The sequence below is a fragment of the Penicillium verrucosum genome (assembly GCF_028828655.1).
Source record: "Penicillium verrucosum strain IBT 35672 chromosome Unknown utg000001l_segment0_segment0, whole genome shotgun sequence".
NCBI classification, from domain to species: domain Eukaryota; kingdom Fungi; phylum Ascomycota; class Eurotiomycetes; order Eurotiales; family Aspergillaceae; genus Penicillium; species Penicillium verrucosum.
Genome location: NW_026643210.1, coordinates 5,442,603 through 5,470,359, shown reverse-complemented (window position 1 = coordinate 5,470,359; position 27,757 = coordinate 5,442,603). Strand labels below are relative to the sequence as shown.

The window sequence follows — 27,757 nt, the reverse complement described above, 5'->3', positions numbered from 1 at the left end:
AGATTATTGCTCATACCAAGCCCTGAAGTTATGACAGTTTGTGGTTCTAAAACAATGTCTCCTAGTGTCTAGTAATGGAATTTTTAATACATTACACTATTTAATGAATAAATTATACAAATTCCGAGTTTGCATTAGACGGCCTTGTGGATATATATTCGTATCCTGATCCCCATTTTGACCAGAAAATTTCCACAACTCCGATTGTGGCTAATAATTACTTTAATATTTTCCGACAAAATCGTCATCCATTGAAAGAAATTAAAAAAGTCCCCTTATTAACTGTTTGACCCCTTCTTAACTGTTTGGGTGAGTGTCCATTGGTTGAAAAATGTTCCATTAAATTCATCACATGACCAGTTTCGCCCTAGGTCGATTTAGATGATTATTTACTAGATCACCATAAAAGTACAAGTGAATCTTGGAGGTCTAGTTCCGTTTGGTAAATTATGAAGATAATTTATAATGAGCGTATACCAAACGTGCTGTGATAGTGATACAACAGAGAAAAAAAAATGCAATGCCCAACGATAAAACTGCTAGCCGGCGAATTGCATTTTTTATTGAGAATTAGTGATTTCCCCAATACTTTCTAGAATACTAGTTAAAAACATAGAGTTTGGCGTTGAAAGAAACCTAGCAGAATGTGTATTTGAATGAAAGATGTGGCTGAAAGAGATCCTTGAATTAGTACGAACCATAGGCCAATTGAGGGCATAGTAGCATCCCATCAGTGGGAAAAAACATAATCTGTTAGAATTATACCCCTGAACTGCATAGAGTCTAATATGTCTCATTTTTGGGATAAAGTGATGATAATTGTACTCCGTATAAACTGAGTCGTTTGGAAGACACGGCAACGGTAACACGTGGAACGGGACCTGGAATGAATCACGTCGTGGATTTGAATTTGGACTGAGATAAGGCTCGCTTCGTGAGACACCAACAAGACTATTCTGAGAGTGCGCATGGTGTAACACAGCATCATATGGGATTCTGCCTTGAGAGGCCCCCGGGCCCCAATTGCATTGATAATCAATATTATCAGCTTGGGTGCCAGAAGGAGCTGGATCCCTGCAAAGTTGCACGCCTCAATTAAGATATGGAATCTGATCATACTAGATTGGGTTTTAAGCACATTGGCGTTGGGGCTTGAGTCCCACTGCCGTCACCGCTGCGGTTCATTGCATCTAGAAGTATTTCGCTTATTTGGAATGATTGGACTACTCCATATTTCGTACAGAGTATTCTAACCTGATTCCTAATGGAAAGGGTTTCTGAAAGGAGATCGACAAGTAGGAAGTTATTTACCTCTGAAGTCTAACTCATTGTAACGTGCTGTTTCTGTCAGTATAAGAGTCTTATACATAGTTCCATGGTGTACAGAAATAAGGTGAGTCTTACCCATTGCTACATAGTTCTTCTGTGAGAATGGAATCAATAATATTTACACTCAGCTGTATATGCTTGTACTTGTTTACGGCCCCTACGAAACGTCACAATACCGGCCATATACTTCAAATGTACTCCACTTGCAATTGAAAGAAGAAGAGCCAGTCAGATAACATACATACCCAAGTAGTTAGCCAAGAAAGGCAATCCGGCTAGATTGAACTTTCCCTTCAATTGGCCTGAGCTGAAAGATGCCGACGTGCTCCAAGGCAGGGACATCCACTCTATACTTAATACACCTCTCGCCCACTAGAAGAATGCCCTAACTTCTATTACATGGAATATTCTATCCTCGAACTCAATCTGTTTGTTTTCTATGGCTTTTTCTGATTTGATTGTCAATCACTACATCGAAACTAAAACACATCATGCTCCGCTCTCTGCGCCGTTTTCTTTGCTTTTCCTCTTCCAAATCATGTGAACCCACTGATTCCACAACACATGGCACCGGAAACGTGGAAGAACCCATTCGCTTGAGAACTCATGGCAAAATAATTGCTCAAGCACGTGTTGCCAGTCCCTGCCTCGAGGGGCTTGGTAGCATAAAATCCAGAACTCCTTCAGTTTCTCCCTCTAGCTGCGATAGCAGTACACAAACAGAGTCGACAAACGCCTCAGATGGCGAAACCAGAGCAACGACAATATCAACCGTTATTGGAAACACGTCCACGCCACCCGAGTCACCTGCCAAGCCTACCTCCACATCGAGATTGAACACCACCACACCGTATACCCCCATCCTGCAGGTAGATGGCAGTCTGCGGGCCCCTCAGGTTACATTTGATGGCTACGGCTCCTACGGGGGTCGGTTCGCCCCTGAATCAATAATGGGATTCCTATACGAGCTGACATCATTCTTCGAGGCCACCGTCTCAGACCCTTCGTTCTGGGAAGAATATGCCATGTTCCAGCGTTTCCGTGCAACGCCACTGCACATGGCTGGGAAGTTAACCAGTTTCGCAGGAGGCGCTACCATTTGGCTGAAGCGCGAGGACAAAAATGAATACGGCAGCCACAAGACCCGCAACATCATCGGCCAGCTCCTGCTAGCTCGCCGGATGGGCCGCTCTGAGATCGTCACAGATTGCGCCTCGGCCAAACATGGCAAGTTCACCGCTGCAATGTGCGCACGTCTGGGATTGCGTTGCGTCGTCGTCATTGGTGCAGATGATGCTAGTGCCCAGGAACACGACGTACTCGAGATTAAGTCGCTCGGCGCTAAGGTCCTGACGGCTCGAGCCCCCTCCGGCATGGGTAGTCTACGCGCTGCTATCACAGAGGCACTGCGCTATGCGGTCTGCAATCACGAATCTGCCTACTACCTCATGGGTAGCCCGGTGGGTCCCAGTCCACTGCCGACCCTGGCTCGCACGTTCCAATCCCTCCTAGGCGAGGAGGTCGCAGCCCAAATGCACGAGGCAGTAGGTCGCCAGCCGGATGCCCTCGTCACCGCCGTTGGCAGTGGTAGTGGTGCAATTGGTCTCTTCAGACCGTTTCTTCATGATTCATCTATTCGTCTGGTTGGGGTGGAAGCCGCGAAAGCAGCTGCCCTGACAGATGGTGGGCTTGGAGTACTGCAAGGTGCTCGTACTCTCCTGCTCCAAAATCACGATGGCCAGATCCTTGACTCGCATTCCATTTCACCAGACATGAACCTGTCTACTGTGGGCCCCGAGGTCGCCCATTGGAAGGACTCTGGCCGGATTGAAATTTCCACGGCTACCGACACGGTGGCCCTGGACGGATTTAGAAACCTCCAGCACCACGAGGGGATCTTGCCCGGTCTTGACTCGAGTCACGCGGTAGCCAAGACAATAGATCTTGCTAAAGAACTTGGCCCGGGTAAGAATGTGGTTTTGATGGTGACTGGATGTGATCATATTGGCGTGCCTGGGTTGGACATCTGAGTTGCTCCAGAGTCACAAAAAACGAGATTGATTGCTTTGCTCTTTTTCGTTGGGAATACCCAAACCTCTCTCATTTATGGCGTTAAGTTTCTTGCTTTTGTCTGTCTATATCCTACATGTAGTCTTACTGTATCATATTTTTAGTTGCCCTCTTGTTTCGAGTCAATGATGTAGGTAGGCCCCGATGCTATTATACTTGAAATCCTTGGATTTTCCCAAGGCTGTAAAGACATTCTCCTATGTTGAGTGGCTTTTTTTTTTTACGAGCTGATGGCTGATGCTATGTATGTTTTCCTTCCCTCCAGGGTGTTTGACTTGTCATTTATCTTTGCTTTTTCCATGAGAATAGACTTTTTTTCACCTCTACGTTGTAAGGAATTCCCCCCAATGAGACAGAATGAGTCGTGGCATGTTAAAATTCAGAATATCTCAAGGTTCATTTTTTACTTTTTATCATCAGTCATATCGGTATGTCGGTATATCATGTACAGCAAAGCCCCGTAGAGAAATCAAACATCATAATTCAATCCTCATGTGTGACCGACATGTCCAGAACCTCAACCCGCCCTCTTCCGCGGGTCTCATTGCTCACGAGTTCATTCAATCCCTTGAACGCACCGGGCTCAGCAAAACCAACAATCTCCCATTCATCCCCACCAACCACTTCTTGCGATTCAATCGATTCGATAAAGGCCATGATTTTGTCCTTGACAGTGCTCGGAGCCTTGGGTGCAACCTCCACATCAGACTGACCAGCCTCGACGTCTGAATCGTCCTTCTTAGACTTCTTCGACCCCTTATTCCCTTTCTTGTTGTTCTTTGAGCCACCAGAGGGGGCTTCCTTCTCCTTATTCGACGCAGCACCTGGGGCAGCCTTGACAGACTGTTTAAGCAGGGACACTGGACATGTCACACGAAGACGCATGCGAGCCCGCATGACAGGGATCGGCTGCCAAGCGATAAGAGCCTTCATGGCATCCAACGCTTGACTCTTCGCCGAGCGGTTTGCTGAAACTCCCGTCCAGAGCGGCTTCTTCGGCTGAGAATCTTCGCCTTCTCCATTCGCTTCCCCGCTCGCTTGTGTCTGTTGTTGTCCGCTGGCCGAGGTCAGTTGATCCAACGCCTTGTGAATCATTCCAGATGTGTACACCCGCTTCGTTGAGGGGTCCACTAGTCGCCCTGACACGATATCCAGGACTTCCTTCTCCACTCGCTCGAGGATGTCTTTGCGCTCACGCTCGCCCACTTGCACTTCGCCTTTACGGAGGATCTCCTGGAGGACTTCCTCGCGCGGGGTACCGGTCCCGAAGGCTTTTGCTAGCTCTGCTGATGGGGCTGTTTGTGCTTTAGAGACGGAGAGGAAGACGGTGGGAACTTGGAGGACATTGTCGAGGTCTTTTTCGGCGCCGGATCGGTATTCGAGCAGCTTGTTCTTGTAGCAGGCGAGTTCAAAGCGCTTCTTGCCTAGATGGAGATAAAAGGTTAGAAAAGTCAAAGCATTATAATTTAGACATAAGTGTACCCTTCTTTAGACGGACTACTGAGACGTTGGTGAATTTGATCTGGTTGGAGGGTTGGTTGATCGGCATTTTTGGATGTGTGAAGCCGCTGAGGACTGGTTGCTTCAAGTGGGGGAAAAAAAGACACCAGAAAATGCTGTGATATTCAAGATAGATTTTATCACTGTGCTTTCCAAATGAATGACACCGTCAAGAACAAAGGATATATGTAAACTGAGTATGGAGTATTAAAAGTTGATTTGCATTTACTATGGATCACATGATGTCAAGTGGGGGGCCGTTCCTTTTTCGGATATCCTTGACAACCTAAGGCACCAATATTGATGCCTCACGGCCTTTTGCAGGAGGAGGAGCCCCTCGTCAAGGGAAATTTTACCGAAAAAGGCTTAGTCGACAAGCTCGTGCCGCTTGTAACCTTACCTTGGAATCCCGTGACTCATGCTGAATCATCCGATCATGGGGTCTCGTGCCCCCTCTTGGAGTCACCTGATTGGTCCAACCGCCTCATCTTATCGACTGTCCCCGGCGTCATCGGCCCTAGGGACCTGCTTCTCCTCATCTCACAAGCCCAGGACATCACCGTCTTGCTTCTTCGAACCCCTCAACTTTATTTCCAATTATCAAGTAAAATATCTTGTGGTATCTTCAAGTTGTAAGTCATTATCTTCCTTTACCTTACTATGGAAAGCCATTCTTGCAAACGGTTACTGATAAGAGGTGCCTGATTCCAGACCCCAAGGTACCTGCTCTTCATCTCCAACTCGTCATTAGCATCATTCTTGGTGTGAAGTCCAAACACACTTTGCAATGAGAGTTCTTTCCGCCACTCTCTTGGTGGGAGCTGCTTCGGCCGCCTCCCCGTCCTTCCAGCAGGTCCTCGGAGCTCACAGCGAGCATGCGAAGAATGTAGTCCAACAGGGTGCGGATGCATTCAAGCCCCTGCAGCACCTCCAAGACCAGTTCAAGTCTCTCTCTAGTGAGGCTCGCCAGCTCTGGGAGGAAGTCTCTAACTACTTCCCGGAATCTATGGAGAGCGCTCCCTTGCTTTCCCTGCCCAAGAAGCACACCCGCCGGCCTGACTCGCATTGGGATTATCATGTCAGTGGTGCCGAAGTCCAAGACATTTGGGTCTCTGGTGCCGAGGGCACCAAGGAGCGCGAGGTTGACGGCAGGCTGGAGGCCTACAACCTTCGCGCCAAGAAGGTTGACCCTAGCGCCCTCGGCATTGATCCCGACGTGAAGCAGTATAGTGGTTACCTGGATGACAACGAGGACGACAAGCACCTATTCTACTGTAAGTTTGGAAACAGTCCGTTCATTTTGTATGATCTATCTAACATCCAAAAGGGTTCTTCGAGTCTCGCAATGACCCCAAGAATGACCCCGTTGTCCTGTGGCTGAACGGCGGTCCCGGCTGCTCGTCCCTCACCGGACTGTTCATGGAACTTGGTCCCAGCTCCATCGGTGCTAATATCAAGCCTATTTACAATGATTTCTCATGGAACAACAATGCCTCTGTGATCTTCCTAGACCAGCCTATCAATGTCGGCTACTCCTACAGTGGCTCCTCCGTCAGCGATACTGTTGCTGCTGGAAAGGACGTATATGCTCTCCTCACATTGTTCTTCAAGCAATTCCCCGAGTACGCTAAGCAGGACTTCCACATTGCTGGTGAGTCCTACGCTGGCCACTACATCCCTGTAATGGCATCGGAGATTCTCTCCCACAAGAAGCGCAACATCAACCTCAAGTCTGTTCTCATTGGAAACGGTCTCACCGACGGTCTCACTCAGTACGGGTACTACCGCCCCATGGCCTGTGGCGAAGGTGGTTACCCTGCTGTTTTGGATGAGATCACCTGCCAGTCCATGGACAACTCCCTGTCCCGCTGCCAGAGCATGATCCAGTCCTGCTACAACAGCGAGAGCCCCTGGGTTTGTGTCCCGGCCTCGATCTACTGCAACAACGCCATGCTTGGCCCCTACCAGCGCACCGGCCAGAACGTTTACGATGTTCGCGGCAAGTGTGAGGACGAGAACAACCTGTGCTACAAGGGCTTGGGCTACATCAGCGAGTACCTTGGCCAGGAGAGCGTGCGTGAGGCTGTCGGTGCTGAGGTTGATGGCTACGACTCATGCAACTTCGATATCAACCGTAACTTCCTCTTCAGTGGCGATTGGTTCAAGCCTTACCACCGTCTGGTGCCCGGTCTCCTTGAGAAGATCCCCATCTTGGTCTACGCCGGTGATGCTGACTTCATCTGCAACTGGCTTGGCAACAAGGCCTGGTCCGAGGCCCTTGAGTGGCCTGGCCAGAAGGAGTTCGCTTCCGCCGAGCTTGAGGACCTCAAGATTGTGCAGAACGAGCACGTTGGAAAGAAGATCGGCCAAATCAAGTCCCACGGCAACTTCACCTTCATGCGTATCTTCGGCGGTGGTCACATGGTTCCCATGGACCAGCCTGAATCTGGCCTGGAGTTCTTCAACCGCTGGATCGGTGGCGAGTGGTTCTAAACACTTGACCATGTTGCTACAATGCGTTGATAAATTTATCGCACTGCGTGTTACTGAACTTGTGACTGGCTACTTTAGCACAATTTGACACCCAATCCCTGGGGAAATTCAGAAAGACCGCATACTCCCGAAGTCGATATCATCTGTTTTTCTGGCTTTTGTTTAGTATATATCTAGACAACTCTGAATTTAATCAATCTTGTATAGACTTCAACTCCGAGCAAGGGTTATAACTATAGAGGAAGGTAGTTTGCACATTTTCGGACTTTGACTATACTGTCTAAAAAAAGGGTATCTAGGAAGAATATGTATCCAAGAAGTTCCTAAGACATGAAAAACACTAACAAAACTACAAAAAAAAAAACATGCATGAGGTCGCATAAGCTGCTAATTATTCTTAAGAAGGTCGTTGAGCTTGGTGTACATATATTGGGTGTAGTGTACCTAGTAGGTATGTATGTATGCAAGTGTGAGCGTCCGTGATAGACGTAGATAAGGCGTAGATAAAATTATATTAACCCCAGTACCCCATAGTTGTTCATCGATGGCTTAGGCCTCGTCCCACGTCGACGGTCTAGGACATCCAACCCCACAGTAAGGTATTCTCCGAAGTATATCACGGAGCCTTGCAAGATATTCTACCCTACGAGAGCCGAAGATTCAGATAGGATCATCAAGGAGGCAAATCGATCCACAGATGATCCCATAAAATCCACGACCAAGAGCAAAGTAAATTGAAGAGATCGGTTCATTTCATTGATATGGTTCATTTTCAAATTTTTGACAACCGGGAAAAGATCCCACGAGTGCCCATAGAAACACACCGGAAATAACGGAATCCCTCCAAGAACCCCCGGCAAAAAAACGAACAGAATAATTTAGCCCTTCTTCTTGCTGACACCGACGGTGCGACCGCGGCGGCCAGTGGTCTTGGTGTGTTGACCACGGACACGGAGGCCCCAGTAGTGACGCAGACCACGGTGGGAGCGGATCTTCTTGAGGCGCTCCAGATCCTCACGGAGCTTGGAGTCGAGACCGTTGGAGACAACCTGGGTGTCCTTGCCATCGGTGATGTCGCGCTGTCTGTTGAGGAACCACGAAGGGATCTTGTACTGCGTAGGGGTCTGGAGGATGGTCACGATACGCTCGAGCTCTTCGGTGGTGAGCTCACCAGCACTATAAAAGTGTCTTGTCAGCTTGCCGGTCTTGTGATATTTGTGCGGTTGATTGTGCGATATTCCGTGTCGATTCCAGGTCCAAAATGCGCCAATTTCTCCTTCAAGTGTTTCCTCCAATATAACAAACGGATGGGATTGATTTTGTATTCGATGGGGGATTGTGGTGAACGTACCGCTTGGTGAGGTCGACATCGGCCTTCTTGCAGACCAGGTTTGAGTAACGGCGACCGACACCCTTGATCTGGGTCAGCGCGTACATGATCTTCTGCTTGCCGTCAACATTGGTGTTGAGCAGACGCAAGATGAACTGGAAGTTCGTCTTATCGCCGGACACGAGCGCTGTTATCGACAAATCTCCATGTTAGCCAACATTCAATTTCGAGAACCGCCGTCTCTTCCACCGCTTCCAGCTTTTTCTTTTTTTTGGGCAAATTCGTGGTTGTATAACATATAATGCTCTCAGACTGAAAGGAGGGGTCGTCACGTACACATGATGGGCGATGGGCGAGGATCGCGATGGGTTGTCGACAGAGGGATGGAGAGAGGAAGTCCAACGTATGTGACTTTGCTTGTGGGATCGGGTAATTGTGGCGCTAACCTGATTTGGGCGAGGGCTCGCTTGTCAGGCGCTAGGCCTAAAGTAGTTAGCTTTGATAGCAGATCATGTGAAATCACATGACTGTAACTTTTATGTTAGATTCAGGTAATTCAATATGTTATTTACACGTATCTTACCCCAAGCCCTGACAAGACTGGCTTTGTTTTCCTCGTCCTCGACATGAAACTGTGACGAACCCAATTCTTGGAGTTATCAGCCACTGTCAAAGTATCTCTTTGTGCTTCGAGTAATCTTTGAGATCCATATTAATTTACTCTGTGACACTGCCATTCCTTTCATCCATTTTTTATCTTTTTTTTCAATATTTGATTGAGCGATTCGATCTCATCTCTAAGTCTATTGGCACTCGCAGACCCATACATTCTTTAACTCGTGTGCTTTTTCAAGCCAGAATATGCCAAACGTTTCCCATTCAATTGCGGGATACATCAAGGACTACCTCGACACGAACCACTGACGCACTTTGATGGTCATTTCTAGACTCGGGTGACCCCGGGAGACTTACTCAAACAAGATAGCAACATGGCCACAACAACCTCGACCTGCGCTGGATCTGCCCCGGTCTATGTCGCCTTGGGATTTAACAACTTATGTTCTTTGTTTTGTTCAATGAACTCCACCACTCGACCCACCGTTGATATCAGAGGTGCCTTTCTATTTTTACACAGTCCTTTGATATCCCCTGGACTTGATCTCGACCAAGCTACTATTGAGCTAATGTGATAAATATAGAATACCCCACGCTCATACTACCCTGGTCCTATACCTCATTTAGGATGTAAATACTTTGTTCATCAAGAAACAGGGTACTACCATAGGTATTCGATTCGGGGCGCTCGGCGTGTTCTTTCATCTCGTGCTTACCATCTACAATATGCCACTCTATTTCTTTCGGTTGAGAAAGGTGGCATTCAATCCGGCACGTTGGACAATGGATGCCTCTCGTTGTCCATTAAAGCACTTGGTTCGCACCATTTCGGCCTTCGGTCCATTTTTTCCAACCTCCTCAGACCAATATAGGATACCACATTATTAGCATATTACACTTGATTGAGCCCGTGGTGGCGAATTTTCAGATTCCTTAACTCTCAGTTTATCACGATGAGTAATTTCTCTCCGCTCGAGATTCCTCCCCTTTCGGATTTCCCGTCGAGGCCGGAGGATCTCGAACACCCACCTCCACCTTTAACTCTTTACGATTTTACCCGTCTTCCCAATCCACCTGACGACTGGGAATATTTCAATGCCAATTTTAAAGGCGTTGCATTGGGTAATATTCGTTTATTGAAGCTCCCACAGGCGCGAGTGTTGATGAAGCATTACTTCTGGGGAATACATTATCATGAACCAACTAACACCGCCATGACAACGAGAAAGAAGCCAAATGTCAAAACTCAACTGATGCTTCTGTTCAAACTCATCTACTACATGCAAGAACGCCATCGGCCGAAGACTTGGGTAGATATGCTCAATGTTAACCGAGATACTGGACCACGACTCTTGCGATACGACCTCAATCCACGCCCGAAGCCAATCAGTAGGTGGTACAACACTCCTCCAGATATGAGCACAAATATCTTGAATGCGTATATACGCCCTCATGATGCGCCGCCAGACATGCCCGACTACCTTATTCAACAATATATGTACTCAGTTGACAGCTTGTGCACACCACCCCCCACCTCCACCACCTCCGGCGCCAACACTCGCCGCGCAACAAGAGGAAATCCTCCGCATGCATCTCTTGAATCACCTAAACCCTGGAGTCCAATTTACACCGGCCTTTTCATTGACCGATCCGCCGGGCAAGAAGATAATGGCCCCCGCACCAGCCCAAAAACGGGGTTTAGACGAAGACAAGCTATTCCGTCGCAAACGCTCGAGACAAATGTCACCCGGTGCTCCTGCTTACCGCGGTTACCCTCGTTCCCCAACTCCACCGTTTCAAGAGCCCGTCTTTGCTGCTGAGGATATCACAACTTTCACCTGGATGCCTGGCCTGGAACCTTCCTATACAGTGGCTCCCATTGGAAGGCACCAATTGAGCTCCCTTGCCCCACAACCTTTAGGGCCAGTTGACACGCGAGAGATTACGGATCTCGTGGAACGGGCTGTGATGCAGATCGTGTATGCTGATTTGGACCGCGATCCCACAATTCCGTCTCTTGAAAAGCCTATTCGCTACCGGACAGCCCAGTCTTACAATGATATTCTCTCGATGAAACTCGGATCATTCCCCACCACGCTAAATGTAAAGCTGTCGCCATTGACCTTTGATTGGGATCCAAATGGCCCTGTATTTCCGGTTCGGGGCCGCGGCCCTATCTGGGATTCAATGTCTTGTGCAACAGATGCTGTTATTGTGGCGGGAATGCTACTCGATGCTGGTTGCACCAAGATAGATCGTGCAAATAATCGAGCAGCGGAGTTCAAAGATATCGAAAAAGCATTCATCGAAGTGACAATGGCGAGCTGGGAGACCTTCGACGAAAAGACTTCTATATTTGTGCGTGATGAGTGGCTCCGTATGTTTATCGATGGCTCAAGCGGCTTGAAAATGGGACAACCGATTCCTCCCTGGGCGGTTTGGTCAGTGGCTACGAGAAGCTTCGCTCAATTCCGCTATTTCCACGTCGAGCGAGTGACTCCTTGCCAAGCCAGATCGCGCTTCCGTTCTACAACTCCCATCAAGGATCGTGCATTTTACCTGGCTACCTACCGGGCGATGAAAACGGAGTAGATCTACAAGTGTTGATCGAGCGATGTTTCTACCCACGAAAGTCTTTCAAGTGTAATAAGTGTGGTGATCCGACGGGAGTTACCGGAGAACGAAAGATCGGTCAACTCCCGCTGCGTCTGGTGGTGACCTCTGATCTCAAGACGCGAATCCGAAATCATACAGAGAACCTCAAGTTCAATTACATAGACTACGAAGACAAGCAACAGGTCGCACACTATCGTTGGCTTGGCGGGATCTATAACAACGAGTCCCATGCTCGTTTGTTTTGGACGGATACGGCACGAGGCGAGAAAGATGATGGGAATATTATGATGTACGACAGCCAAATCAATTCCGGGGTCATCGTCGGTGGCATCCCAGCATTTCAACGTGAAGAAAAAGTACCCACTGAATGGGTCAGCCATCACGCTATTCCGCTCCTTTTCTATGAACGAATCATGAATCCCACCACCGACCTTTTGGCCAAGACCACCAACGCGATGCTTGAGTTAGGCAATTGCCTGAGCGTGAACAAAAACGTTCTCGAAGAACACATCCCTTGGAAGCGATCGACTCCTCCATTGCAGCGCGAGTCATGGCCTCGTATACTTTCACATAATGGTGAACGCTTCAGCAATTTCAACCCCGGATGGGCAACAACGAAAACATCCCCCAACCCAGCTGCTGCACAGACTGCCACACCCCCTCTGGCACCTATGCTTATTGACCCGGCGCTTCTTGATCCATTGGTCATTGACCCATCACTCATTGATCCATCGCTTTACTCCACCCACACACCTCCGGAATTCGACTTCACCGCATTCATGGATGTGGATGGACTTGGTGATCCATTGGCCAATGATCAAGACCCAACTGAGAATACCAACAAGAACCATCTGTTTAAGTCGATGATGCAGAGTCCGCGCTGGCTCCCTCCAAGTCCCGATATGTGGCCTTCAGGTTTACCTAGCGAGGAAGGAGCTCTAGACTTCCCCGAGCTACCTATGTCACCCCAGTCGCCCAATCTGGGCAATCGCAATCGCAAGCGTAAGAGCACTGGGTCAGATATTAGCATGCCAGATGCAGAGACTATCCCTGAGCTTCGAAGCCGACTCTTTGGTAATAGGCACGGTAATGAGCTGAAGAGGACGGCGATGCAAAACTACGCTATTTCGAAGCAGGCCCTGAATCCAAGAGAGAAGCAGGCCCTGCGGATAGAGAAGGTGCGTGGATTCAGATCCAGGATGAGATTCAGTGACCAAGACGACAACGACGAGGAAGTGGAGCGAGAGGAGGAAATTAACCGAAAGAATGCCGAGAGGCAAAGGAATCAGGACCTCTTTGAACGGAAAAGGCAAGAGGAACGTGAGAAGAAAAAGAGAGAGCAGATCGAGAAGAAGAGGAAAGAGGAACAGAAGAGGCAAAAAGAACTCGAAAAGAAGAAGAAAGTAGAGGTAGAAGATGAGAGTGAAGAAGTGGTACAGGAGAAAGACCCGAAATGGACGAGAGAGGAATATTATAAACAGCAAAGACAGAAGGGCGAACAGAAGAAACAGCAAGAGGCGAAGCCGAGGGTATCTAGACGACCTGGATTGAGGAATTCGAAGAACAAGAATACCGATCCAACTTGGAGACCTGGTGATAGTGATGCTGATGATGCTGATGATGTTGATGATGGTAATGATGGCAATGATGCCGATAAGGCAGATTTGTCTTGATTTATGTTATTATTCTATTTTGTGTCCATTTAGATTCATTTAATAAGATTCTATATACATAATATACACTACTGATACTATTGATACTAGTCGACATGACCATCTGCCAATTAGCGGGCTCTTATTTGATATACCCGAGGCCCGAGTCTGTATACCTGGCTAACTAGTTAACTAACTAGTTCATACATGTGTAGTACATATCTACAGTTATAATTACCCATTTAATATCTTAATACTTGAAAACAAGTTTACAACATCGTATACATCATATACATCCATACTAGCATAGTATATTATACACCCCGATATAGCCGTGCCCTGTTTCCCCGCAGTCTCTACCCCAGACTTCCCCTTTCTCCCTCTTCTTTTCTTTTTCATTTTACAATTTCTCGACTTCAATAACCATCTACCAGTATCTTTATCATATTCTATGATTTATGATCTATTTACACGCCCGAATCCTGCATTCTGCAGTCCCAGATCTACTAACGCAGAGGGGAATTAATCCAAAACAAAACAAACAAAAAAAAAACAACAAACAAAAAGATGCCACTCTACAGACGCGCTCTGGGCGGACCTGTTGCAGTGTTGCTCTTCTTCGGTGCCGACACATACCCACCAAGAGTACCGTCAGTGTTGGTCACTGTACCCTGAGCATCACGTCGGATACCGAGTTCAACCAACTTGGCAAACACCTTGGCGAAGTGATCGAAGAACAACTCCTTATCCTCAGAATACCGCTTAACCCATGGGGCAAATACCGGATCCGTGGAGAGCGCCATATCAGTCGGCAGCATCATTAATGGCTCCTCATCCTCCTCGGCATCAGGATCCTCATACACAAACTGAGTATTACCCGACACCATCTTGCGAGGCTTCCAGTCAAGCTGGAGCAATAATTTGAAGAAAGAGTTCGAGAATCGCGTCGGGTTCGTCACCCACGGACCCTCGAATCCACTGCGGTCGCCGTGGCATCGGCCAAGGTTGTGTCCACCCGTCAGCGCTACGATCTCCTGATCGTTGAAGCCCATGCGGTAGAAGATGAATCGCAGGTGGTCCGCGCCCTGGGCTCCGTCCGGCAGACGTCCGCGTGGCGGCAACTTGGTCTCGCCAATCAAATCCGTTCGTCCGCCTTGCCAGGGAATATCCGGTCCGCCCATCTCCTTGATCGCCACTACGCCGGCCAGTGTCCACAGATCCGAGTACGTGATCCAGGGGTGCTTCTCTTTAATCGGCTCTAGGAATGCTCGTCCGTGCTGCAGGCCAGCGTTGGCGGGATCGCCACCCTCTGCTTCGTATCGCATGCCGGCTCCGTTGGAACCACCGGTGTCGGATTCGGCGTCATATGTACCGGAGGAGTGCCTGGTTGTGGAATCGTTGTCAGTGACATTGTGTTGACAAGGGGCTTATCGCCGTTGATCTGGGGAGCCCCGATCGGGAAACGATCAGGCTTCAAGAAATCACATTTACTTACCATGCGAGTCGGACGAACACGGGCCCTGCACTACCATCATCATAACCGGGCTTCTTCAGGATATCGACAATGTCCTTGCGGACAGCGTCATAGTCGTGGGTGCTCATTGTCGGGTATCGGCCGATAACGCGGTCCGGGGTATATTTATCGGGAGGAAATCGAACAAACTCAACGTCGGCTTTCGAGATGGATTTACAGAGGGTTCAGTGGAAAGACTGAAGATCAGAATGAGAAAAGAATAGAGAAGAAAAAGAAAAAGAACAGGAGAAGATGAACCGAAAAAAAAAAACCCCCCGGACTTTCCACATGAGAAGTCGGTGGATCCGTGGGCCGAATCAGCCTGCGCCTATTGAAGATGCCGAGGTTGTGGACTTGGACGCTTTGCTTATGATCTGGGATTCTTGCAATTCTTGCAATATCCGATTGGATTGTCCAGTTCCGATCTAAATTTCCCATTTGAAGTGGTTATCACCTTATAAATTCACGAAAACAACCGATATACGAAGTTGCAAAATCACATTCGCCATCAAATGCCGATCTAGACCTCGGAACTCATAAGCCGACTTTACGATTCGGATATTGTCACTCATATTGCACTCATATTGATAGGCAAACCCGAGTCTCCCATGATTGTTTACTATATTATTCGTATGGTACAGTTGAAAATGAGTCATATTGGACAACAAAGGTCTGACCTCTTTTGCCCTAACAGTCAGGGCCAAAACAAAGAAAAGCAAGTGTAAACGGGATCCCATCAAAGCCCAAAAAAACAACGAAGAGATCAAAGAAATCATAATGAAAACAAAGAAAACAAAGAAACCCCCATAGATGTGAGAAAATCATCCGAAATCAGAACTCTTCCTCCTTCATACTTCCAAGCTTTCATCTCCACTCTCAATAATCTCATATTCTCCATCGATATCATCCCCCTCGGCATCGACATCGACATCGACATTGCCATTCGAAACAGCCTTAGTTACTTTCTTCTTCAAGCAAGCTCGCAGCATATCCCGCTCACTTTGTAGGCGTGCCACTTCCCGTCGTGCCTTTCGCAGCGAGGTGCTTAAGTTCTGCATCTTCGTCCGATGTGCGCAACCCATTGCATCGGCCTGATCAGCCAGGTGCAAATATTTATTCCGGATCCAGTTCCTCTCTTTGCGCAGTCGACGAACTTGTCGATCGAGCAAGTATCGCTGCTTCACATCTGTGCCGCGGATTGTCTGGATCACATTGTCGATCACTCCAGTGTGCTGTGCTTTGAGTGTGCCTTCTTCGGAGTACTTGGCGATGCTTATGAACGTTGCGCAGATGTCTGCTGCCACTGATACCATCAGCTCGCCTTTTGTGGTGGAGGTTTGTTGCTCGAGGTTTTGAAGACGGAGAGCGCAGGATCCTGGTAAGTTTGGTTGCTGGCTTGGGTGCTTTGGTGCCATCGCTGCTTTCGATGAGGTGGCTGGCATTTCGGATGACATGCTGAGTGCTTTGTTTCTTGTGGGAGACTGTTCTTGTGCAGATTGTTCTTGTGGAGACTCTTCTTGTGGAGACTCTTCTTGCGGGCTCTCTTCTCTTGGGCTCTCTGGGGTTATGGAAGCTTGAGACATGGAGAGGAATAAGAATGGGAGAAGAATGTAAATCTTGGAGGATATTATGATCTTGAATGGATTATGAAATCAGGTGGGTTTTAGGTAAGTTTCTTTTCTTTCACCCCCAGTTTTCAGCTAACAAACATTGGCTTTGATCGGTTTCTTTCTTTGTCCCGGTTTCTTTCTTTGTCTGGGTGAGATTCATGGATCAGTACTAAGTATGCCACCCGACACATAACTTTCTCATTGGTTCATCTCACTTCACAAATACTATTGTTGAATCTATAGTTACTTTATATAGTATTTTTATAAATGAATCCTGTTGAGCAACCTGTTACAATGTGGGGAGAAAGCAGAGGCAGAATTATTAATTGATTAAACTAGAAATGTAGGGGGCTATATACCCTGCTAAAACCATCTAAACTCTGCTCGATTATAGGAACAAATAACTAGGGCTTAGTTTGTAGCAAAAATATATGTATGTATAGGAGATTGTTCAACAAATACGATATTAATTTTTTTTTAACACCAGGCTCTTTATACTCCTAAGTCTTAAGTCTTGACTCTTGATTTCTTACTATCTTACTATCTTATTAACTGAATCTGAAGTGAATCTGAAGTGAATCTGAATTGAATCTGAATTGAATCTGAATTGAATCTGAATTGAATCTATAAAGTGTATAGTATAGAAATAGTAAATGCTTCAAGAAGGCAGTAATGAACTAGGCAGTGAGGTAATAACCAATGAGAGAGTTATGTGTCGGATGGCATATTCGCCCGTACATATGGTTCAACCATTGGTATAGCCATTCCTATCTTGGATACTAGTTATAGTGCGGATACAACCGCATCACCAACTTCTCTAGTCCCAGCCTTACCCCCAAGGTCAGGCGTCCGAAGCCCTAAGTCCAGAACCTTGCGCACCGCATCCTCTACACGTCGAGCCTCATCTTCCATGCCCAAAGAGTATCGGAACATAAGCGCGACGCAGAGAATCATTGCAACTGGGTTAGCAATATTTTGTCCCGCAATGCTATCACAAAGTTAGAACAGGGCTTTTTATCACATGGTTCTATCACTTACGTCGGAGCAGATCCATGTGTGGGCTCGTACAGCCCGTAAGGTCGTGTCTTCAACGTCTTATCACCAGGCAGACCGTTGAGACTGGCACTCGGCAACACACCCAGCGTGCCCACAATAGATCCAGCTTGGTCGGAGATCATGTCGCCGAATGTGTTGTCAGCCAAGATGACACCATTCAGGGATCGCGGGTTCGTTGCTAGAATCAGTGATGCGGAGTCGGCCAGCTGGTGTACCAATTTCACTTGCGGGTACTCAGCTGCCATGGTCTTGTCCACTACCCGGCGCCAGAGTCGCGACGAAGCTAGTACATTTGCCTTGTCTAGTGAGATCAAAGGCCAAGGGGGATTGTGTCGCAATGCCACTTCGGCAGATAGACGGGTAATTCGTTGGATCTCGGCTTCGGAGTAGCCCCATTCATCCATTGCTGGAGTAGAAGAGAAAAAAAAAGTTAGATTGCTGTTCGAACAACTGAATCTCAGATCAGCCTACCGTATGTTTTTTCTTCAACCTTGCGGCCAAAATAGGCACCTCCACAGTTCTCCCGCACGACAACAAAATCAACCCCTTCGATAACATCGTGCTTGAATGGGCTGAACTCCTTGGCGATGGAGGCACTGGGCGAGGTAGACGAGCACGGGCGTAGGTTTGCATAGATATCCATAGCCTTACGCAGTTGGAGTAGGCCTCCCTCGGGCCCATCAAGACCACGACGTTGGTTGTCCCATTTCGGGCCTCCAACTGCGGCGAAGAGCACTGCGTCTGAGTCTAGAGCTGCCTGCTTGACTCCCTCGGTCACAGACTTGCCATGAGCATCAATGCTGCAACCTCCAATCAACTCCTGGCGTAGTTCAAACTTGCGTTGGGGGGTCTCAAAGGCCTTGAGAACCTTAACGGCTTCGGCCATGACCTCAGGGCCGATGCCATCGCCGGGTAGGACGAGGATATTGAAGTTTTTCGCCATGGTTCTATGGCGTTTGTTGCTACAAAGGGTTATCCGGGGTTAATCAGATTATTCGATTATTCGCATACTCCTGTCACCCAGGACTATATATGGCCTATACCGGATGTCGGCCTTCAACCCGATTGATGCGGGGTTTCATTTGGTCGGGCTTTCGCCGATGAAATCGCCTCCGATGTGCGGAGGTCTGTCACAGGGCTAGAGGGGTATGCGGTTTTACTTTCTGTGGAGCTGTCAGTTGTGGGGATGAGTATGCAAGATCAGGCTTTAAAGATACCCCGGACTATCTATGTCGTACTAGGTAGTATTGACATTCCTTAGTGGAGTACCTCAAGCATCAAACAGTGTGGTGTATGCCCTTACTTTCTGTTACAGAAGATTATTGATAGAAGATCTCTGATAGAACTATGCCAATAGTGAAGCAAATCTGCATAGATAGTGGAATATAACCTAATAGCAGCAAATTGATAGACTGATAGCCAAGGAGTTATGAAAAGTTGTGGCCTCAGGCACCAATCTGACTCTCCACATAGAAACATCCAGTCCATCGTGGAATATTTCGATGATTTTAAACCCAAAAATCTACCTATAATCGCCTACTTTCTTTCGATTCCTTCTTCTTCATACATCTTGCGTCTTTGGATCTCCATTATAGTCCGACGAATCCGGTAATAGGGCTTAGGGCCGACCAGACCCCTCCTGTTTGCACCGTTTGCATTGCGGGCATCATTTCTAAGCATTTGGACGATCTCCGATTCTCCGAAAGAGCAATACAATTTTCCTGTGACAAACCTACAAGATGTCGCGCGTCGAAGAACTCCCAGATGACTTTGATGAGTCGCTCAATCTCAACAAAGCCCCTCCTGAGGCCGCCCAGAGCCTACCCCAGCCTGGGTTTGACGCCTTCGATCCTACACACGAAATTCCCTTCCCGATCAATGAGGAGGCACTGAAGGCGCGCCAGACCGATCCCAATGCACCTGAACTTCCGCCCGCTATTGCGGCTATCCAGTCGCATACCCCAGAGGAGTTGATGGCAATGATGAATAAGACCCCCTGTTCATGACCGATATTGAGAATGCGGGCGATGAGAGTACGTCAGATTATTCCTTGGGCATGATTGTTTGATGTGACTAACATACATGGGTTTACAGAGGGTGAAAACGTACTTCTAGATGCTCTCCAGGCTTTGCAGAATGAAGGTACCAGGGGCGAGGTTGCGAATACCTTCAAGGGACAAGGCAATGAAGCTGTGCAGGAACTTAAGTGGATTGACGCTAAGGAGTTCTACACAAAGGCTATTGCTGTCATTAACGCCAAGGAGAATAAGTGGGAGAAGCCTGAAGATCCCGAGGAAGAGGCGGCACTCTTGCGCAAATTGGAGGAGGCGTCACACATCAACCGGGCACTGTGCAACTTGGAACTCGGTATGTTTTATCTTCCTGGCTATACGGGACATTGGCTAATATATTTCCTGTACAGGAAACTACCGTTCTTGTACTCTCGACTGTGCTGTCGCCCTCAAGTTCAACCCTAAAAACGTGAAGGCCTTCTATCGCTCCTCCTTGGCACTCTTCAAATTGGACAAAGTTGCCGAGGCTGAAGATGCTGCAGCCCGAGGATTGGCAATTGACCCCGAAAGTAAGGCTCTTCAAGAATCTGCCAAGAAGATTGCCGAGCGCAAAGCCCTCTTGGAGCGTGCTGCCGCAAGGAAGAAGGCCGAAGAAGAAAAGTTGCGCAAGCAGAATATGGTCCTCAGCACAGCTCTGCGCGCCCGTCAGATTAGAACCCGCAAAACCGATCAGCCCCCTGATATGGAAGATGCCAAGATCCGTCTCGTCCCTGATCCTCTCTCGCCGGAGAGCACAATCGAGTTCCCGGTCGTTTTCCTTTACCCCATGGAGGCCCAGTCCGACTTCATCAAGGCGTTTTCGGAGATGAACGCTATTGAGGACCATTTGAGTTACATCTTCCCCCTTCCTTGGGACACCAAGAAGGAATACACCCTCGAAGGTGTTGAGTGCTTCATGCAGACTGTCTCGGGTGGTTTGATCAAGGCTGGCAAGAAGCTGCCTTTGTTGCAAATTCTCTCCGGTGCTAAGGTCGAGGTTTTGGATGAGCTTGTCAGCATCCATGTCGTGCCTCTCTCCAAGACCGGTAAATACATCGCAGAGATGAAGGCTCGGAAGACTGGCTGAGCGGTATCTCATTAACATGAAGTCCACTGCCCATCTTTCAACTCATCCCGTGGATTTCTATGGAATTCGCGTCCGAAAAATCATCGCACCCATGGGAGGAGTGCTGCCCCCTACCCGTTGACCTGCCGGTCTGGATTTGGCTGAAACAGTGGTCCCTAACCACTCTTTATGCTCTGCTCTGGTCCTACTACGGAGCAACATGATGTTATAAAATCTCTGATACCCCTTAAAAGCGCCAACCTTGTGTACATAGATGCATTTTCAGATTCTTATAGATATCATAGGCGGGGAATCTTCCTGGGAACAAGAGGTCCCACCATTGATCATAATCCAACATATCCAAGGCTCAAGTGAAATCACCCATTGGGCCAGATTGGTCATAGCTGTTATTTGAATGACCTTAACCGTACGATGTGGATCTGATTACATGGCGTGTCTTTCCTATTCCAGATGGGGCTTTCCTATCTTGGCTGCCTCCGCTTTTATGAGGACACTCACTAGATATCTTGGGTTAGTTTTCCTAATAAAAAAGAAATCACGTTGTCGGATAAAGCAATACGAACCCTTCGTATTTGCCAAATCGCCCTGGGAGTGCCAGGAGGCTACATACCCACTAACATAAGCAGGACCCATACGTGTAGTTCGATTGCTGAGGGATGAGTGGCTATGGTCTGGGCGCTGTACTCACACTTTACGGCTTTTTCACCAAACAAAGTGACTCACCACTTCCACTTTCAGAAATATTTTCCTGTTTATGCGCTCATTACTCGCCGCTGAAAAATGGAAAGCAGACATCATGTACATAGCTTCACTTTGCTGTATGTAATCCAAGGACATACTGAGCCTCTTACTTTGGGTCTGCCTTGATACAGTTTGGGGGCAGGTAAAACGAGTTAAACAGAAGTACAAGAGCGTAAGCAATGATATGGCTTTGGAGATAATATGCATAGAGAAGTATTAGACTCCATTCTGATGAACCAACACCAAGACAAATGCGAATCTCCTCCAAGGCCTTCCTTTAAGTCATTCTCGGGAAGAGACTGCTGCATTTCTCCATCGTACCATTCATGAGTACGGCCGACGTCTTTGATGCTTTCTCCTATCTTCCGGCAAGACCCGAAATCGATGATGATTGCTCTATCACCGTCAATCATTATATTGCTTGGATTGATGTCGTTATGGACCAACCCTAGCGAGTGGAGATGCCGGATGCCACTGTTAATGTCCGTGAGGACACGGCTATAATCCTCCCTCGCTTCCCGCGTGTTTCTAAGTGCTCTCTTCATAAGGGCGCCTGGGTTGACCTCTTTCATTAGCGTGCGCGGGTACTTCTCGAGGCAAAGACCAGTGATTACGCCGCCAGAAACTTGACAACCTAGATAGGTAGCAATGTTGGGATGTGGGTGTATCATTAAGAGTTCGTAAACCCTTGCTTCTTTAAGGCTCCGCAATCGAATTCGGTCGAGGCCCTTCGCTGATCAAATCGTAACTGATCAATCCAGGTTTTTTGACATGGGCAGCATTTTAGGAGCTGCGGTAAATCCAACAGAAAAGTTGGGGTTGTAGGCCGAGGCGGGAATTTGCTTCACATTCATAAGATCCTCTGCATTGAGAATCGAAGGAGAATAATAACGACCTTTCAGCATCGCATGATACAAAAAGCCATTCAGCTGATACACAATCAGGGTCCGTTTCTCTGCAATATCTAAAAATACAGCTATATCAATCTCAACATCGGGTTCTACCTACTAACCGACCAGGGAATCCAGAGAGTGGAGTTGGTCGAGAAGAGTGGTTGAGGGGATCAGTGCTGGCTAGTGTTTCCATTCAACGATCCACTCGTTACAGAGGTCAAGAATCTGATCTCGAGCTTGACGCATATTAACAAGATCTTGGCCCTCGTAGTACTCGTCCCTCTATTTATCCACGGCCATCACGTTGACCCACGTATTCCGGTCATTGGAGTACTGTATGTCCTGGGAGTTGATGGTTCGTTGGATTACGGACAGTGGCTGTTTCGGGCCTCTGCCGTAGAGGATGAAGTTGGCCTCGTGCTATTCAGTGTGAGTAGTCGGAGATTGCATTTTTGATAAGATGCTAATTATAGCTAACCTTGCCAAGTGGCTGCCGGATGGATGATGGTCGTTTAGCGGGGATGCTTGGCGGTTCTGCCTTCGCTTTGCTAGGTTTTGGAGGGTCAGGGGTAGCTGTCTGCTTGGGTCGCTTTGGGGTGGATGGGTTTGGATCTGGTGCTGGACGTTGACAAGTCAGACCGGTCAGGTCTCAGTGAGACCGGATTGCTCAGGTGACACTTGATGAGGCCCGGGGAGTCATCTATGTTGTATACGGGCGATAAGTATGCCACCAGACACATAAATCTCTCATTGGTTCATATTGCCAGGCAATAATTTAGATCTCTCACTTCACAAGTACCATGTTGAATCTATAGTTATACAATTAGCGTGGTACTTTATAGTTATAGTATTTATATAAACTCTTGAATTCTTACTATCTTAAATCTGAATTGAATCTGAATTGAATCTGAATTGAATCTATAAAGTGTATAGTATAGAAATAGTAAATGCTTCAAGAAGGCGGTAATGGACCAGGCGGTGAGGTAGTAACCAATGAGAGAGTTATGTGTTGGGTGGCATATTTAGTCGCCCGTACACCTAGCTTACATAATAAAAAGGTAAGTGGACCTTGGAACCTCCAAGGTTGGAAGTTCGATGATTATGTAAGATGAAAGGGCGTGCCCAGATTTACTCAGTGAGCACTAAAGCGGAAAGGGAAAGCGATCCATAGGTAGCCAATATGTATGTAGTTACAAAGAAGTCGAAAGGGGGGAAGAGTTGATCGACGGCCTTGAAGATTCCCCGGATCTGTGGAAGCGGAGAAGAGCGCATTTACCCGTTCAGCTTCACGGGGAAATATGAAAAACGCCTCTTTTTGCCCTGAAGAAGATACGGAATTTGCTCCGCTGTCTCTTTATTCGTTTCTCTAGCCTATTCACCATGTGGCGCCGCGCCCCGTGTCTGTTTCCCTGGCTAAAGTGACCAATTTCATGCACGAGCTCATCATCTTCAGGCATCTAAGTCGAAATCATGCCCATTTGACCATTCCAAAAGGCCGTGACAACTATTTCACGGCCTGTCGGTCCGGCAAATGTTACAAAGTTGCCAAATGTGAAATTACCCTGTGACGGGGCCTTGGTAATTGCTAAATCTTGACAATTTAGCTATCGCTGTTTATCTCCGACTATAAAGGTAGCTCAATCAACCCTTTCTGTTCCTCATTCCAAGTCTATATTGTAATCACTTCAATTATTGGCGTTGATTATCTCGTCATGGTTCACTTCTCTACTATTGCCCTGGCATTGGCCAGTATTCTTCCCCAGCTGTATGGTTTATCTTTCGATTCATAGAAACTTTGACAGTGATTGATGCCCTTTTTTTCAATAGGACTCAAGGGGCCGGCTTACACGCCGCTGCCGTTGCAAAGGGAAAGCTATACTTCGGATCAGCCACTGATAACCCCGAGTTGACTGATGCTCCATACCTTGCCCAACTGAGCAACACAGATGACTTTGGTCAAATTACTCCCGGCAATGCGCAAAAGGTTGGACAAGCCTTGTCGTGCTGTTTGGAACCCTCTCTAATCTTCGCTAGTGGGATGCAAGCGAGCCGTCTCAAAACACCTTCTCTTATGCCCAAGGAGATGCCATTGCCAACCTTGCTGCTACCAATGGCCAAAAGCTGCGATGTCATACTCTGGTTTGGTATAGCCAATTGCCCAACTGGGGTAAGTTTTGTTTATCTCGGATATCTTTCAATGGACGTTCTAATTGTGAAATAGTCTCAAGCGGCTCCTGGACTAATGCAACTCTGCTTGCTGCCATGAAGAACCACATCACCAACGTGGTGACTCACTACAAAGGCAAATGTTATGCTTGGGATGTTGCCAATGAAGGTGAGTGTCGAACCTAGAACTGATGGTATCATCATCATCAAGTAGCTAATATGTGGGATGACTAGCTCTTAATGAGGACGGGACCTACCGTGACAATATCTTCTATAAACACATCGGCGAGGCATACCTTCCCATCGCATTTGCAACAGCAGCTGCCGCCGACCCAGATGCCAAGCTGTACTACAACGATTACAACATCGAATCAGCTAGTTCCAAGTCAACAGGCGCCCAAAGAATTGTCAAGCTCGTGCAACAGTATGGAGCAAAGATTGATGGCGTCGGCCTACAGGCACACTTCATTGTCGGAAGTACACCTAGCCAGAGCGCGCAGACTACCAACTTGGCCGCATTCACAGCCCTAGGTGTCGACGTTGCTTACACTGAACTTGACATCCGTATGACCCTGCCATCAACTACTACCTTGCTTGCCCGGCAGTCGACCGATTACAAAAATACCGTTGCAGCTTGTGTGGCAAACGACAAGTGTGTTGGAATTACTATTTGGGACTACACTGACAAGTACTCTTGGGTTCCTAGCACATTCTCTGGTCAGGGTGATGCGTGTCCTTGGGATGCGAACCTGGTGAAGAAGCCCGCCTATGCGGGTATCTTGGCTGCTCTGGGTGGTACAGCTTCTACCACTTCCACTACGGCTACTTTTGTTACGACCACAACTACTGCCAGTTCCGGTGGTACTACTAGCGTCCCTCTCTATGGTCAGTGTGGTGGCTCGGGTTGGACGGGAGGCACAACCTGCGCAAGTGGGACCTGTAAATACACCAGTGAATGGTACTCACAGTGTTTGTAGGCTTGCCAGAGCAATGATTCCTGATGATGAAGGGGGACTAAGCCGGCCTGTGCTGATCCGCCTTTGTATTTATCCCTGAATTTTTCACAACCTTGAACTCATTGTTAATTACAAGTTCAACCGGTGCTTTGCTTTGAAAGAAGCATCGCCCCCTGTAGGGAATTATCCGAGCAGGGTGTCTTGCTCCACTGCAACCCGAACAAACTCCATTATCGTAAACAGGCATTATATTTCTCCTGTCCATATTTTAACCCTCAATAGTTAAAATAGTAAGGGTGGCCGTATGGCATCATTGTCTCTGTTGACAAGTTTTCTGTCGAGGTATGGGTGATTGGAACACCTGCATTCGGGGACAAATTAGGGTTACCATAGAACTGCATCTGGGTTGGTGGAATACCAGAAACCCCAGGATATGGATAGTGTTCGATGCTAACGGGACGTGTTTGATCAATCAAATGCGCCCCAGCAGATAGTGATTCGTTTTTGGGCCTCGATTCCAATGGCGACGTGGACATGTCAGTAGAAGGGCCGACAGACTGGTATTGGGTGTTTGGGGCCAGGTGCATTGCTGGGCTATAAGGATTGGAGGGATTGTATGATGACGCCCTCGACAGGTCTCTGGAGGTAGCTTGGGTTATATCGATGCCAGATATTCCGTCGCTGCACTCGGACTCGACCATTTTCTGAGAAGGGGCTGGTTCGATTGGCGAGCTTTGTCCGCTGGATGTGTCTTCTGTCATTTGAGGAAGATTGGTTTGGGATATAGACACAGGTTTTCCATCTAGATCACACGTGTGAGCGTTGGGGAGTTTAGAAGAGAATGCAAGCAAGTATGTACCTGAAATCCCATCGATGAAGTTTTCCTCCTCCTCGCGGACTCGGTATGCCTCGTCTAGGATTTGTAAACGCTCGACCGGGAGGATTTGACGACGGATGGGCTGATCGCATTGTTTTAGTCTGGTTGTTGTGATACCGTGGGTTTCGCGCATCTCGCAGAGCATGTATACTAGAAGTCGAATGCGTTCTGATTATTGTCAGCTTAGTAGGGCATTCGGAAGGATAGTGTTATCTTACCAACTTTTGGAAGATGATCTGGCTCCCGATGGCTCACTCCACGTGGCCACCATGGTGGCTTAGTTGCCTCTGGATCCAGCTGTTGGGTTCTCCCTTCAACAATCTTCCGTCCATTGTATGGGTAGTTGACTTGCTTGCGCGGCTCAACTAATTTGATATAGGCTTTGGCAATGATTCGACAGTTTGTTTGTTGCAAGTTCTGGAAGATTTTCTCATAGTAGAGACGCAAAAAACCTCTCTCTTTTACAGAGATTGATGCTCTTTGGTGTAGAGCCAAGTTGAGGTTCCGACCTCCGAAATCCTTCTTGGGTTGCGGGTTGGCTTGTAGAGGCCAAGACTCGCTTGAGGGCCACATTGTCGGCCGAAACGATGACTCTGATTGAAATGGGGCTTGCATCCTGTGTTGACTAACCCCCATTTCACTGTAGGCCACCCCCTGCGGCAGAGCAGAGGTGTGGTTGTTAAATGGGGGCTCCCCGCTAGACAGAATTTGAGGAGAAACTGTTCTAAATCAATAAAAACACTTCATGTGGGGTGAATAGAGCCCCTACCTTGACATTGCGTTGTGTGGGCTTCTCTCGACATTGCCACCGCTCTGAGGAATTCACGTGTGACTCTAGGCGAGAGAATGGTTTGGCGGCTTTCTGAAATGGAATCAGAGGCTCTTTGGCAAAGATTCCCATCGTTATCTATGTAGATCATAGCAAAATGGGCATATTCAGGTCCCTCTGGTGATCGCCTAGACATCTTTTTCTGGGGCCTTGGTTCGGGTCAGTCAAGATCATTGGTCACATAAAAAGGGAAGTAGATACCATATAATATGGACCCAATGACTTTTGCCCCAGGTTTTTTATGGCAAATTTATCAAATTGAACCTACGGGCCACAGAGGGAGCAGGAGAAGTGGGGGGGGGAGTTTCTACAGGAAATTTCGTATGGGAGGAAGCGGACCAAGTGGCAGAGCATGCGATGATCACACAGTAGC

The 27,757-nt window shown here is 47.8% G+C and overlaps 13 protein-coding genes across 13 annotated transcripts; 7 read left to right on the top strand and 6 right to left on the bottom strand.

Moving 5' to 3' along the window:
• Positions 1-1,820: 1,820 nt before the first annotated feature.
• N7516_002018 (tryptophan synthase) lies at positions 1,821-3,359 on the top strand (the record flags this gene model as incomplete). The annotated part of the gene is made up of 1 exon (XM_057214738.1): positions 1,821-3,359. One exon carries the CDS (start codon positions 1,821-1,823, stop codon positions 3,357-3,359), a length of 1,539 nt encoding a protein of 512 aa, XP_057076621.1.
• Positions 3,360-3,882: 523 nt separating this feature from the next.
• N7516_002017 (guanine nucleotide exchange factor SDO1) lies at positions 3,883-4,961 on the bottom strand (the record flags this gene model as incomplete). Its single annotated transcript, XM_057214737.1, has 2 exons — positions 4,882-4,961; positions 3,883-4,823 (listed from the first exon to the last, which is right to left on the bottom strand). The coding sequence occupies exons 1-2, from the start codon at positions 4,946-4,948 to the stop codon at positions 3,883-3,885; spliced, it is 1,008 nt and encodes a 335-aa protein (XP_057076620.1). The 5' UTR covers positions 4,949-4,961.
• Positions 4,962-5,202: 241 nt separating this feature from the next.
• N7516_002016 (uncharacterized protein) lies at positions 5,203-5,535 on the top strand (the record flags this gene model as incomplete). The annotated part of the gene is made up of 1 exon (XM_057214736.1): positions 5,203-5,535. The coding sequence occupies one exon, from the start codon at positions 5,203-5,205 to the stop codon at positions 5,533-5,535; it is 333 nt and encodes a 110-aa protein (XP_057076619.1).
• Positions 5,536-5,686: 151 nt separating this feature from the next.
• Positions 5,687-7,392, top strand: cp3 (carboxypeptidase C PRC1; the record flags this gene model as incomplete). The annotated part of the gene is made up of 2 exons (XM_057214735.1): positions 5,687-6,173; positions 6,227-7,392. The coding sequence occupies 2 exons, from the start codon at positions 5,687-5,689 to the stop codon at positions 7,390-7,392; spliced, it is 1,653 nt and encodes a 550-aa protein (XP_057076618.1).
• Positions 7,393-8,133: 741 nt separating this feature from the next.
• Positions 8,134-9,369, bottom strand: N7516_002014 (40S ribosomal uS13 domain-containing protein; the record flags this gene model as incomplete). The annotated part of the gene is made up of 4 exons (XM_057214734.1): positions 8,134-8,568; positions 8,744-8,909; positions 9,059-9,205; positions 9,306-9,369. The coding sequence occupies 4 exons, from the start codon at positions 9,367-9,369 to the stop codon at positions 8,271-8,273; spliced, it is 675 nt and encodes a 224-aa protein (XP_057076617.1). The 3' UTR covers positions 8,134-8,270.
• A 921-nt stretch (positions 9,370-10,290) lies between these two features.
• N7516_002013 (uncharacterized protein) lies at positions 10,291-13,626 on the top strand (the record flags this gene model as incomplete). The annotated part of the gene is made up of 3 exons (XM_057214733.1): positions 10,291-10,726; positions 10,851-11,778; positions 11,847-13,626. 3 exons carry the CDS (start codon positions 10,291-10,293, stop codon positions 13,624-13,626), a joined length of 3,144 nt encoding a protein of 1,047 aa, XP_057076616.1.
• A 554-nt stretch (positions 13,627-14,180) lies between these two features.
• On the bottom strand, positions 14,181-15,207 carry N7516_002012 (peroxidase; the record flags this gene model as incomplete). Its single annotated transcript, XM_057214732.1, has 2 exons — positions 14,181-14,988; positions 15,101-15,207. 2 exons carry the CDS (start codon positions 15,205-15,207, stop codon positions 14,181-14,183), a joined length of 915 nt encoding a protein of 304 aa, XP_057076615.1.
• A 759-nt stretch (positions 15,208-15,966) lies between these two features.
• N7516_002011 (uncharacterized protein) lies at positions 15,967-16,701 on the bottom strand (the record flags this gene model as incomplete). The annotated part of the gene is made up of 1 exon (XM_057214731.1): positions 15,967-16,701. The coding sequence occupies one exon, from the start codon at positions 16,699-16,701 to the stop codon at positions 15,967-15,969; it is 735 nt and encodes a 244-aa protein (XP_057076614.1).
• An 810-nt stretch (positions 16,702-17,511) lies between these two features.
• On the bottom strand, positions 17,512-18,727 carry N7516_002010 (3-isopropylmalate dehydrogenase; the record flags this gene model as incomplete). The annotated part of the gene is made up of 3 exons (XM_057214730.1): positions 17,512-17,716; positions 17,767-18,190; positions 18,256-18,727. The coding sequence occupies 3 exons, from the start codon at positions 18,725-18,727 to the stop codon at positions 17,512-17,514; spliced, it is 1,101 nt and encodes a 366-aa protein (XP_057076613.1).
• Positions 18,728-19,523: 796 nt separating this feature from the next.
• On the top strand, positions 19,524-19,790 carry N7516_002009 (uncharacterized protein; the record flags this gene model as incomplete). Its single annotated transcript, XM_057214729.1, has 1 exon — positions 19,524-19,790. The coding sequence occupies one exon, from the start codon at positions 19,524-19,526 to the stop codon at positions 19,788-19,790; it is 267 nt and encodes an 88-aa protein (XP_057076612.1).
• A 12-nt stretch (positions 19,791-19,802) lies between these two features.
• On the top strand, positions 19,803-20,922 carry N7516_002008 (uncharacterized protein; the record flags this gene model as incomplete). The annotated part of the gene is made up of 3 exons (XM_057214728.1): positions 19,803-19,821; positions 19,879-20,151; positions 20,207-20,922. The coding sequence occupies 3 exons, from the start codon at positions 19,803-19,805 to the stop codon at positions 20,920-20,922; spliced, it is 1,008 nt and encodes a 335-aa protein (XP_057076611.1).
• A 3,064-nt stretch (positions 20,923-23,986) lies between these two features.
• N7516_002007 (putative endo-1,4-beta-xylanase) lies at positions 23,987-25,699 on the top strand (the record flags this gene model as incomplete). Its single annotated transcript, XM_057214727.1, has 6 exons — positions 23,987-24,107; positions 24,189-24,321; positions 24,384-24,540; positions 24,591-24,723; positions 24,778-24,891; positions 24,957-25,699. The coding sequence occupies 6 exons, from the start codon at positions 23,987-23,989 to the stop codon at positions 25,697-25,699; spliced, it is 1,401 nt and encodes a 466-aa protein (XP_057076610.1).
• A 254-nt stretch (positions 25,700-25,953) lies between these two features.
• Positions 25,954-27,520, bottom strand: N7516_002006 (DUF2841 domain-containing protein; the record flags this gene model as incomplete). Its single annotated transcript, XM_057214726.1, has 4 exons — positions 25,954-26,480; positions 26,538-26,723; positions 26,774-27,274; positions 27,325-27,520. The coding sequence occupies 4 exons, from the start codon at positions 27,518-27,520 to the stop codon at positions 25,954-25,956; spliced, it is 1,410 nt and encodes a 469-aa protein (XP_057076609.1).
• Between the last annotated feature and the right edge of the window lie 237 nt (positions 27,521-27,757).